At 43.5% G+C, this 13142-nt stretch overlaps 1 protein-coding gene across 3 annotated transcripts in view; it reads right to left on the bottom strand.

Annotated features, from left to right (window-relative positions):
* Nucleotides 1-346: 346 nt before the first annotated feature.
* The window catches only part of LOC145343781 (chaperone Ric-8A-like), a 60180-nt gene continuing 47384 nt past the window's right edge, over nt 347-13142 (bottom strand). For 2 of the 3 annotated variants that reach the window (XM_080190113.1, XM_080190111.1), the window contains exons 5-10: nt 12787-12937; nt 11761-11856; nt 11199-11343; nt 9389-9533; nt 7518-7637; nt 347-6715 (exon numbers count right to left, since the gene is read on the bottom strand). In XM_080190113.1, coding sequence (XP_080046239.1) covers nt 6595-6715; nt 7518-7637; nt 9389-9533; nt 11199-11343; nt 11761-11856; nt 12787-12937 — 778 coding nt within the window. In that variant the 3' untranslated portion in view covers nt 347-6594. The remainder of the gene's footprint in view (nt 6716-7517; nt 7638-9388; nt 9534-11198; nt 11344-11760; nt 11857-12786; nt 12938-13142) is intronic. The other variant, XM_080190112.1, reaches the window with a different exon arrangement.

Raw genomic sequence — 13142 nt, 5'->3', positions numbered from 1 at the left:
GAATGTACAAACTCCAGACAGTGACCCAAGTTGTGAATTGAACCCAGATCCCTGGAGCTTTGAGGCAGCTATCCACTGTGCTCCTGACTCTAGAAAGATGAGGGGCCCTTTCCAAATTGGCAAAAGGGAATGTTCTCCCCATCCACCAAAATACAGGAAGGTGAAGGATGTCTCGCCCACTCTGGGAAGGTGAGGGATTTCTCTCTCCTGCTCAACTCCTGTCTCCTCAGGATGTCGAGGGTCTCCCTGCTACCTCCAATCACGCAACTGATGTTTTGTAAAAGTAAGATTCCTTAAACTGGTATCTGCTGTACATATATGTAGCAAGAAGACATCAGAAACAGAATCTCATTTCATCTTTCTTATTTATTATGTTAAAAATTGATCCAAGCCTCGTTATCTGTTGTGTTGAATGGGGAATAAACCCGTGAACAATTCGCAGACTGACAGATAAAGATGTTCCCATTCTGTCCGTACACTCTCTAATTCATCAAAGCTATTCTGGAAACATCATACCAGGGAAACAAAATGGGATAAGACTGCATACTCTCTGCATTAGGGTCAGGTTTAGGATCAGAGACAGCTGGGTCAGATAGGGGTTATCTTACAACAGGGTCAGGGTCACATGGAATCAGATGGGGGTCAGCATTAGATAGGATCAGTGTCAGAGGTCAGTTGGAATCAGTGCAGGGGTTGGATTCGTGTTCAGGGTCAGTTAAGGTCAGGAGGTTTAGTTTTAGGGTTAAATTATCCAACACCTGCAATAACTTTACATAAAAGTAATGCATTTTTACACCTCTGGACAGTAGATATGAAACAAGACACTAAACATGTAAAAAGGGCAATGATCTACAGAAATAACATATTCAATTCCAATTCTCTTGAAATCTTCACTTGTCACAGGAGCAACTGGAGTGGTTTTTTTGTTAATAACACTTAGCAAGTTGAATGATTTCAAAGCTGTTGATTAATTACATTCAGAATAACCAGCATACTTTTCAGGGGGGTAGCACTGTCCAATCTCCAGGACTAGATACGGGAACAAAAAATACTGGGTGTACTCTGCAGGCCACGCAACATCTGCAGAGGGACTATTCCTCAGAGGTGTTGCTTGACCTGTAGAATATTTACAGAATTTTCTGTCCAAATTTCAGATTTTCAGCTCTTTTGTTGCTTCCACTGGAGATGGACTTTGTGATTCTTTTGTCATGTCCTCTCTGTACAGATTCCTTTTGCTTTTTCTTGACCTTATCTACCTGTTCTATCCTTTTAATGGTCTGCATCCTCTCACTGAGGTCACTGTTCCATATAAAGCCTTACATTTTCTTACCGTATTCTTCCTTCCAAATTTTAATTTTCCATGCTTTCAACTTGAACTGCTTATGTACCCCACTTGTCCATTCTGCCAGCATCCTGCCTCCACTGCAAGCCTGTGCCTTCCTGTAATCATTCATATTTGGTGTCATTGGCAATTATTTGCTTGATTTCCAAGACTGAATCATTGTTGATAATAACAGTTCTAACCTTGGGGCATCATTTACACTCTCTCTCCAACCAAGAATCTTCCTTTTATTCCAAATCCATCACAGCACTCTGCCACCCCATTATCACTGATCAGGAATCACATTTCCATAAATTCCAGGTGCCAATATCTTTGCCATCCATCTCTTATGGGAAATGTTCCCAAATGATTTCCAAAAGTCCATGTAAATGACATCCACTGCAATTTCCTTACGCCCAATCATTTTGTCAGATATTTTATTGCCAAAGTTAGAACGTAACTTTGTGGAAGGGCAGGCAACTCACATTTCAGCTTCATTTGAAGCAATTTTTTAAAGCGGCATCTCGGCCATTTGGCTAAGATGCAAATAAGATCAAGCCTTGGAGGAGGAGCTAAACCTACTCCAATCAGCTTGGATCATGTAGATCAAGCCCAAGACAGGAGGTGAGAGCCCTGTCTTGTCAGCTTGGATCGGGAATGTCCCAACTTTGTTGGGACTCTGAATTGGGTTTAATTTGACTTGATTGAATTGGAATAAAGTTTAAAAAAAAAAGATCTTGGGATGGAATTTAGTGATGTCCATTCAATGTCTAGATACAAGCATTCTGTTTGAGTGCACCGCAGCTAGGGCTGAGGGTATCTGGAGTGGAAAATGTCTCAATGATGGATGCAGGAGTTAATCCTGCAGCCTAAAGGCACTCCAAGTCTATCAGAGTTTATCCTCCCGGCTGTTCCTCACCTCAGCGTTCCTCAGTGACAGAATAAGCCACTTATCCCATGGGACACTGTGAACCTCCATCTAGCTCACGTGTATTTGGATAGAATTAAGATTTCATCTCTGAACATAAAGGTTACACTTTCTTGAATTAAACATCATTATCCATATAGAGATAGCCTCAAAGCTACAGAATTAACAGTGAGTTAAAATCTCATCACAATGGAGGCACTGGCTATGATTCTCCAAAATTTGCTAGATTTTGGAACAGTCCTAGTGAATTGAAAGATGGAACACCGTTATTCAAGAGAGAGAGAAAAAACACAATTGCAGGCCAATTTGCTTGACATCCATCAATGGAGAAATGCTGAAATCTTAAGAAAATCTAAAGAATTGACTTAGAAAAGCATGGTATGATTAGAAAAAGTCAACATGGTTTTATGAAAGGGAATTCCTGTTTGACAAATACATTAGAGTTTTTTTTTTACAGATGGAACTAGTAGGGTAGATAAATGGGAATCAGTAGATGTGGTATACTTAGATTTCAAAAGGCATTCAAATGTGGCACCACACAAAAGGTTAATACACAAAATAAGGGTGCACGGAGTTGGAAGTGATATATTAACATGCATGGGGATTTAATTAATGAGCAGGAAGCAGAGAGTAGACATAAATGAGCAATTTCACTGTTGGCAGGTTGTAACCAGTGGAGTGCTTCAAGGAACAGTGTTGGAGCCTTAGCAACTTATAATCTATATTAATCACTGAGACAAAGCAACAGGGAGTAATGTGTCTATGTTTGCTGATAATACAAAACTAGTAAGGAGTGCACGATATGAGGATAACAAAAATAGGCTCCAAAGAGATATAGAGATAAAATGAATGGGCAACAAAGTGCCAGATGGAATATAATGTGGTGTGAGATTATTCACTTTGGTCATTAGAAAAGCAGAATATTTTTAGAAAGGCACAAAACTTATAAATGTTGATGCTCAGAGAAACTTGGTATACTCATAAAAGACAAAAGGTTAGCCTATCAGCACAGCAAACAATTAGAAAGGCAACTGACATGTTGACCTTTATTGCAAGGTGATTGGAGTACAACAATAAATAAGTTTTTTTTATAATTGTACATGACTTTGGTGAGACCACACCTGCAATACTGTGCACAATCTTCATCTCCATATTTCTGCAAGGGTATACTTGGATTGGAGGCAGTACAGTGAAGTTTCACTAAATTGGTCCCTGGGATGAGAGGGCTTTCCTGTGATGAGAGACTGAGTTAATGGGCTTACATTCTCTGGATAGTAGAAGAATGGCAGAACGGTGGCACCGTGGTTAACACTGCTGCCTCACAATGCTGGACACCGGGGTTTGATTCTGGTCTAGGGTGATTGTTTGTATGGATTTTGCACATTCTTCCAGTGTTTGCATGGGTTTCTTCCGGGTGCTCCAGCTTCCCCCCCACATACCAAGGAGGTGGCGGTTAGATGGATCGGCCATGTTAAGTTGCCCTATATTGTCCAAAAATGTGTTGGTTAGTTTGGCTTGGAGGATGTGAAGGGTTGCACGGGTAAGGTGGAGGGGTGGGCCTGGGTAAGATGATCTCTCAGAGATTTGGTGCAGACTTGATGGGCTGAATGGCCACTTTCTGCACTGTTGGGATTCCATGGTGAGGGGTGATTTCATTAAAACGTTCAAGATTCTTTAGGGGTCTGACAGGATAGACACTGAGGTTGTTTTCCCTGGATGGTGAATCTAGAACAAGGGGGCACAGTTTTAGGATAAATGATCAATCATTTAGGACTAAGGTGAGGAAAAGTTTCTTAACTCAGAGGTTTGTGAATCTTTGGAATTCTCTATCCCAATAGTTACATCCGAGACAGACAGGTTTTTGGCTTCTCAGGAAATCAAAGGATATGAGACAGGAAAGTGGAGTTGAAGCCCAAATCAACAACGTTCATATTGAGTAGCAAAGCAGGATTAATGGTGGTCTACTTCTGTGCCTATCATGTTCTCACTAAGTTGTGAAATAAAGCTCACAAAGAAAATTGTTAATAGCCATTAAACACCCATCTTTAGAAGGGGAAAACCTCCCACCCTTACCCTCTCTGATACATGACCCCCTGACCCACAGCAATGAGATTTACTCTTAATGTCCAAGTAGCTGCATCCCAAATATAAAAATGGAAATGTCTTCATTTGTAAAAATCTGTGTGGATCTTGGAGAAGTTACTCAGACAAATGCTACAGGTTGATTCATCCAACCTGAGTCACGTGCTCAGCACAGGGGAGGAGCAATTGTGACGGACGGGCTCAATAGGCTTTTGCCTATTTATTCCAGTGCAACAGAGGCCTGATAGAGGTGAATAAAATAATGAAAAGGCTGGATAGCGATCCTGTTGATGGATTATTCCAGTTTCATAGATTGGTTAAGACCAGGAGATGCGAGATTGAACTGTCTAAGAATAGTCTGGGTATCTGTTCCCCAGGGTGTGTTGCTGTCTGCTATGTTGGATGATGATTCTTTGCCTTCATTAGGGAGTGCAAATGCTTCCTGGTTGAGAAATATCTTTACAGTGATCACTTGGTCCTTGCAATCGCCTGAACTGAACTGCATTTCCATCTCCTGAGGAAGCTGGAGAGGAACTTTCCAGGGTACCTTTTGTTGAGTTTTTAAAATTGCTGATTGCTTTTGCTTCACCCAGGTTCCCACTTGGCAATGAGAGGGAGTGGAGGAAGGATGGCTGCCGCTGGGTGGAAGAGGGAGTGTTTAGTCACCATGCTTCACCTCCTCTTTGGGGCCACTTGATGAACCAGTTGGGGATTTTCCTGCCCATTGATTTCATTTGCCCATGTTTTTCCAGAGGTCTGCCACAGCACTGGTGGTGGCCATTTGGCCTCTAGCACCTGTACTAGCTCATAGCGAAATTAGTGTCCTCCCATTTCTTTAACATTACAATAAAAAGCAATGATTCATTTAATAGGTGCAATAAACAGCGTACCAACTCAAGCGATCTCAAATTGGAGAAAGTTTGTTCTCATTGATGTGGGGAGGGAGGGAGAAATACAACTGTCTAGGGAGAAGTGGAGGGGTAAAGCAGAGGACATTGATGGGCTTGTTTCATTCCGAGTTTCGCGATCAGGTTTACATTGGATCGATGGTGAGGGGGATCACATTGGATCAACAGCGTGGGGAAGGGGATTGGTGACTCACACCAAATCAACAGCAACAGATCTCACACTGGATCGACAGTGGGCGGCACAGTGGTTAGCACTGCTGCCTTACAGTGCCAGGGTTCCAGGTTCAATTCCAGCCTTGGGCGATTGTGTGGAGTTTGCACATTCCCCCCCCGCCGTCTGCGTGGGTTTCCTCCGGATCCTCCCACTTTCCAAAATGTGCAGGTTAGGTGCATTGGCCACGCTAAATTGCCTCTTAGTGTGAAGGTTAGGTGGATTAGCTACGATGGATGCGCTGGTTTGTGGGGATGGGGCGGGGGTGTGTCTAAGTGGAATGCTCTTTGGAGGGTCGGTGAAGACGCGATGGGCCAAAATGGCCTCCTTCTGCACTGTAGCGTTTCTATGATAAAAGGGAGCTAGATCGACAGTGAGTGAAGACACATTGGATCAATAGAGGGGCAAATAGCTCACACTAGGTCAACATTTGAGGGTGGTGTCTTGCACCAGATCAACAGTGAGAGAGCTTGCAGTGATCTTCAATGAAGGTCTGACACTAGATCGACAGCTGGGAGATTGCACTGTATTAACAGTGAGGGGCTCACACGGGATTGATGTCAAAGGGATAGCACAGGATCAAAAGACTCTTGGTGGATTGACAGCAAAGGGCCTGAACTGCAACCATAACAAATGGTGCACACTGGATCCACAGTGAAGGAGCTAACACTGGATCCACAGTGAAGGAGCTAACACTGGATCCAGAAGGAAGATCTCACACTGTCACTGACATTTCGAGTGTGTGCCACCACAGCCTCACTACATTGGCAGCAGAGCTTTGTGATGCTAATGCTGAGGGCCCAGCAGGGAGTATTCTTTGCCCAACATAGCTAACCTCTCAATGTTTGTTCTTGTACCTTTAACATAACGATTATAAATATTCACCATATCGAGTGCATTTTTATTGCTCCAATGGAGGAGTCACCTCAGCAATTTGTTATGAGGAGTTTAATATTTGGAGGCATCTCAGTATTCTGCCAACGAAACATTTCAGGCTTCAGGCCTGTCCATGACTCCCCAGGCCCTTTACTGGGACAACAGACTACACTAAACTACCTGCCATGTATCTACCAGTGTGGAACTATCAGTAACAAACTCATCAAGCAGTGAGTCACCTCCGCAGGCATCCTCGCACTCCACTCTTTCAGTCTGAATCAGAGTCAGAGTCTGATGTCTCTTGCACTTCAACAATGTGTTGCACCATCTCTTCCAGTGGAGCGAGTTTCCCATCTGGAGTCACTCCCATTGGCTGAATTATCTGCTCCCTGTGCATCAAAGAAAACAGCGTTAACAACAAAGTTCTGCTCAGAAAGGGAACAAAATAGGAGAAGGTTAAACTCAGGAAACCTGCAACTGGTCAATCAGTGCTCTCATTGGACGTGAGGAACAATGCAAGGGCAACGTTGTCTGTCCCGCCCCGGAGCGAGGCCGTGACCCCCACCCCAAGGCTCTCCAGTGTTGTTACTCCAATTTGACATCAGGAAACTTAAAAGCAGGAAAGCGACAGCTGGAAATAAATAATTGCCACTCCACGATGCAACCCCATCAATCTGACATGAAGACAGAAACATGCTGAAAGGCAGAATGAAAGCAGCCCAGAAATCATCAGCTCACCCGCAATATTAAATCAGTGGATCAACTTCTCTGTGACTGGACAGAGTCTGTTTATTTGAAACATGATGATTGGAATTCTATTCAAACAGATTGAGTTTGTGTCAAATTTCTTGTTAGTATCTCCCAGGTTAATTTTGAGCGCTCCTTCTTAATTTAGAAAAAGGTAAAAATCTGATGGTTTTTATTTCCATCTTTAAGGGATTTAAGGAATTTTATTATTCTGAGAAAGGCTGGATCAGATTTTATGAAGTACAGGACAGTTCAACACAAATTCTATTCACAACCCACTCTACTGCCATGTCTCTCTGTATTTTGGGGTTCTCGAGGTTTTGCTGTTGCTGGGCACTTTAATCCCACGAATGGGTTTAATTTCAGTTGTGTAAAACTGCCTGCAGCATTAACACAGACGGATCAAAAAAGTTGCTCCTCAGTTTGGCACCGGGTCAATCTTACCTGGACAGCTTGTCGAACATGTTAAACAGTTTCATGGCTTCGTATTCTTTCTGTTCATCTGTCATGGCATCCATGGGGTTCACCGCTCTCTCCTCCACTCGACCCGTCACAGGATTGATGCTGCAAAACACACAGTTCATGAGGGGAAAGGTTTCAGGGACCTGCTTATTCCTACTCTGTTTTCTGTCCATTAACCATTCCTCAATCCATGCTAGTGTTACCTCCAACACCATGAGTTCTAATTTTGTGTAATAACATATCGTGTGGCAATTAGATGTAGTTTGAAATTCCAAATATACTCCACCCACTTGTTCCCCTTATCCATCCTGCCAGGTACATTCCCAAAAAAGTAAAATACTTGTTAAGCATGCTTTTCCCTTTTACAAATCAATATTGACTCTATTTAATCGTATGATGATATTCTAATTGCCCTGTCACCACACATCTACAATAAATTCTATATTTTACTTTCTACTGAGTTTAGCTAACTGACTTACTGTTCCCCAATGCCATCAGAGACTGAGCTGGGAGCTCTGATGAAAGATCACCAAAGCTTTGACAAAGGGTCGTCTGGACTTGAGATATCAGCTCTTTTCTCTCCTTGCAGATGCTGCCAGACCTGCTGAGATTTTCCAGCATTTTCTCACTTGGTTTCAGATTCCAGCATCCACAGTATTTTGCTTTTACCTGATGAAGGGTCATCCCGACTTGAAATGCTGGCTCTATTCTCTCTCTACAGATGCTGTCAGACCTGCTGAGTTTCTCCAGCATTTTCTGTTTTTGTTTCAAATTCCAGCATCTGTAGTATTTTGCCTTGACCTAAAAAATGGGGGCCTTATGTTTGTGGAGCCGGCTTTGCTGCCATCTTTATCCCAAAACCCCTCAAAATGACAGTGTGAAAAATGCTCCCCCCCCCGACCTCTGTGTTTTTTTGACCAAATGTCATAAGATCTGGAGAGAAATCCTGCCTGTTTCTTTGGAGAGAAACATGCCAGTTTTCAGTCAGATCCTGATACTTTTCCATTTTCAAGCATTATTTTTAACTCCTCTTGATAGCCACAATTGGACCATTTTTCTGTGGGGTACTTGCACCTTAAAGGAATTTCCAATGATTAAGAAATTATGTATTAATTCTTCCATTGCTTGTCTACCAACATACCTTTTGTTCTGCTTGTTTAGATTTAAGATCTTAGTTTCATGCTTAGTTAAATCACTCAGTATAACATTCTCCAGCAAGGTTGCCATTTATTCCCACCCCTAGTAGGAATAAACATCCAAACCCCTGAAGAAATTTTGTTCCAAGTCACTAGGCAATGACAGATTAAACAGAGTAGGAGGAAGGTCCTGGAATTAAGTTGAGGGTCCATTTGTTTCTGGCCTATGCTTGTGAATTTAACAAGTTATTTCCACCTGTGTTATGAAGAATATACCATTGGAAAACTAAAAGTTCTGTGACTTGTTTTCAAATCCCATCCTGTCTTGCCCCTTCCTATGTCTGTTATCTTTTCTGCCCCATAACCCTAGGAGATCTCTGCACTCCCCAATTCTCGCCAATTAAGCATCCCTGATTTTAATCACTGCCACTGGGACATAGGCGGGGGGGATTTAATCACTCTGCCACTGAGGGGGGTGCAGTTGTTGTGCCTCCAGTTGCTTAGGCCCAAAAGCTCTGGAATTCACTCCCTACACATCTCTACTGCTCACCCCCTTAAAACTACCTCTTTGACCAACCTTTCTCTAGCATCTTCATGTGTGACTCAGTGTGAAATTCTATCTGATCATCAGTCCTATGAAGCACTTGTGATGTATTATTACACTACAGCTGCTATATAAATGCAAATTGTTTTGGCATTACACTGACATTGACTCACTTGGGTTTGGCTTCTTTATATTCTTCGGTGTCAGTGTCTTCATCCTCTGAATACATTCCCTCCGCTGTCCGGCCTCCCATCAGTCCTCGGGCAGCAAGCAGGCCAGCTGCATTTCCGTAGCCAGTGTATTTAACAAATCTCGCCACTATAATGAGAACATAAAGAAGTAGGGAGCAGTGAAAGAGTGCACTCAGACACAAGGTGAGTCAGTGCACGGAGCTGGGATAACCTCACCATTGTCCAGCCGTGTCCCAACTCCAGCTCTGCCAGCCCAAGTGTCGTCATGGAAACAGGCCAGCCAGCCACTAACTCAACAGGGGTCGCAGATCGACCTCTGGGCAGGCAACCTGCTAAACCACTCATATTGCACAATGCATTCAGTAATAAACCATTAAGAAGCTTTTTAATTAACTTCGAACAGGGAAAGGTCTCAAACATTTATTGGAGTTGAACTTGAGTGAAAGGGATAGAAGAGGATGTTGTGAGCAGTCCTGGCTGGGAAAAGTGAGAGGAAGTAATATAAAACAAAGAGCACAACGTATATGGGATGCTAGGCAGGATTTTACAGCCTCATTCATAAGTTCATTAGATACAAGAGCACAATTGGCCATTTGGCCCATCAAGTCTGCTCTGCCATTCAATCATTGCTAAAATGCTCCTCATCCCCATTTTCCTGCCTTCTCCCCATAACCCTCAACGCACTACCAATTAAAAATCTATCTAACTCGTCCTTAAATTTACTCACTGTCCCATCGTCCACCGCACTTTGGGTAGCAAATTCCACAACCGTTTGGGAGAAGTGGTTTCTCGTCAACTCTGCTTTAAATTTGTTACCCCTTATCCTAAGACTCGTCCCAAAACCATAAAGTCCCACCCAAGGTCAATGCACATTTCCATGGTCCAGTCCTCGTCTGCTTGCTTGTCAGTGGTACAATGGGTGAAGAAAGTGATTAATAAACAAAGGAATAGTGTGCAAAAGCAAGTGAGCCTTCATAAATTACTGGTTCAGCCTCAACTAGGGTATAGTATCCAATTCTGGGCACTGCGTTTCAGGAAGGATAAGAAGACATTAGAGAAATGACAGGAAAATTTACGAGAATGATTCCAGAGTTAAGGAGTTCAGTTACATGGATAGATTGGCAAAGCTGGGCTGTTCTCCTTAGAGAAGGTTGAGAGGAGATTTGGTAACAATGCTGAAAGCTATGAGGGGTCTGGATGGAGTAGATAGGGAGAAACCATTTCAGAGGACACCGATTATAAGGGGAATGGCCAAAGAACTTAGGACAATATGAGGAAAAACCTCTTTACACAGCAAGTGGTTAGGATTTGGAATGCACTGCTTGAGGGTGTTGTGGAGGCAAATTCAATCATGGCTTTCAACAGGGAGAAGATTTGCAGGGCTATCGGAGAGGTTGCGGGAATGGGACCAGCTGAGTAGCTCTTGCAGAGGGCTAGCAGAGTCACAGTGGACTGAATCTCCATGTTGCAACCATTCTATAATACCATAACCAGAGAAATATCTATCAATCTCAGTCTTGGAAGGTCTATTGACCCCCCAGTCACCCACAGCTTTTTCGGAGAGTGTTCCAGATTTCCACTACCCCGTGTGTGACAAAATGCTACACAAAATCACTTCTGAAGGGCCAGGCTCCAATTAAGGTTATGCCCCCTTTGTCTGGATTCCCTGACCAAAGAGAATAGTTTCTATTTATCTGCCTGATCAAATACTTTAATCAAATAGATCATGCTTAATCTTGTGAACCAGCCTAGGCAAGTACATGAGGAAAATCAGAGGCACTGCATCTCTTACCACTTTCCTTACACAGGACAAAGAGAAACTCAGCAGCACAATGTTTGAGATCCGTGTCGATGTGAGTCATCAGTCGGACAAGTTTGTTCCGGAGTAAGTTCCCCACCTCAGGTCGTGTTTGAACATCACGGAGTGGAGGGAGGACCTGGAGGGGAGTCAAAGAAAAGCCCAGCTGTAAACGCTCAGAGCACAAATTACACATGCCATCCAGTCAGCAGTTGAGCCAGAAGGAAACTGCATCAGGCAGCAGCAAATTCACACATTATATACATGCCACATGTCACACAACAGTCACATACAACATGGGTTGTGCACATACATGACACATGTTTGTGTAACAAAAACAAAAACTTTTGCCCTGAATGACATAAATGGAGTCTTTTTAACGAGGCTTCTGTTTATGGAGCAGCACGAAGTGACAGTGCAGGTCACAGTCAGGGTCAAAGTGTAGTGACGTCAGGGCATGTGTGGTCAGATGGTGGCTCTGAAAGCACGGACGCGGCAGAGCGAGGGTCACAAGCAGCGATCCCATCATGAATTTACTGTCCAAAGGGAATCTTACCCGCATGCGGAGGAACTTCCTGGTTTCACGGTGTACCCGGGCACTCTCTGTTAGCAGGTTGAGAGCAGGGGTCAGTGTCTCCCTCAGCTTGTGACCCTGGAGGGAAGAGAAATCCTTGGTGATTCAGGGAGGACTGAAAGCCTAGCCATGTTATTCACACTCACTGAGAGGTTCATCACCATCAAGGATTGTCTGGCCAACTCCCAATATCAGCTATTCAGGCGAAGCTTTGCCTCATGTCTGAGCTCTCTCTACACCTTGCAGCTCTTGATAAAATATCTGTCCTTCCACCTCACTGCTCTTCCCCCCTGAAATGCTTGCCTCTTGCTAAGATTCACAAGATAACGAGAGCTTATGGGGTCACCTCAGAAGCTATCCTCTTGCTACTTGCCTATTCAAACTGGACTCTTACTGTTTCAGGCTTGAGAATTCTTTTAGGAACTGCTGTTCTTGCCAGTAAATCACACAGCCTACTGTGCAGAAAGCGGCTATTTGGTCCAAGTGATCCATGCTAGTGTTCATCCCTTATGCGTTTATCTTGTTTTCCTTAAATCCATCTACACTACTCACCTCCCTGTGACTGTGAGAATCTTGCAGTTTTCAATGAGGTCAGCTCTCATTATTCTAAACTCCAGAGAATTCAGACCCAATTTACATAGGATAACCCTCTCATCACAGGGACCAAACCAGAGAGCTTTCGCTGCACCCTTCCAATGTAAGTATATCCTTCCTTAAATATTAAGACCAAACTGCATTCAGTATTCCAGATGTGATCTCAACAAACTCTGTTCAACTACAGCCAGAATTCTTTATTCTTGTACTCCGATGTATCTGCAATAAAGGTCAATGTCCCATTGGATTTCCCAATTGCTTGCTGTATCAGGAAAACAATATTTTGTATTCCTTCTACAAGTGCACGCAAGTCTCCCTTCACATCAACAGTTTCACAACTTTTAAAAGATGTTCTACTTTTTCTTACTACCAACGTGAAAAAGGTTTCGATTATCTTGACATTCCGAGGCTCACCCGATCCAATCTTTTCTCCAAGAATTCCAGGAGCACATTGACAGCATCCATGTTCATTCCCAGATACTCGACGGAACCCAGCTGCACTCTGGGAGTGAGCAGGACATCCAAACACATCAGTGGCAGATTCCCCAGCAGGTTCACCGTGTGACTGTCAAAACAAACAGGAAACAGATGGGAGGACTGCATGCACAGCTCAAGCCCAGCTTTCACCCACAAACCCAACAAACACACACTCTTGTGTGCACATGCCCAGCTTGGAGCCTGCTCTCACATAGACTCATGCTTACACACTGTTGCACACCCAGATGTTGCGTGCATGTGCACATACCTCTCTTGCGAGCACACACGGGTGC

Source organism: Carcharhinus amblyrhynchos, chromosome 6 (assembly GCF_965287045.1).
Source record: "Carcharhinus amblyrhynchos chromosome 6, sCarAmb.v2.hapA, whole genome shotgun sequence".
Taxonomy (NCBI): Eukaryota; Metazoa; Chordata; class Chondrichthyes; order Carcharhiniformes; family Carcharhinidae; genus Carcharhinus; species Carcharhinus amblyrhynchos.
This window is presented reverse-complemented; position numbering and strand designations above follow the sequence as displayed.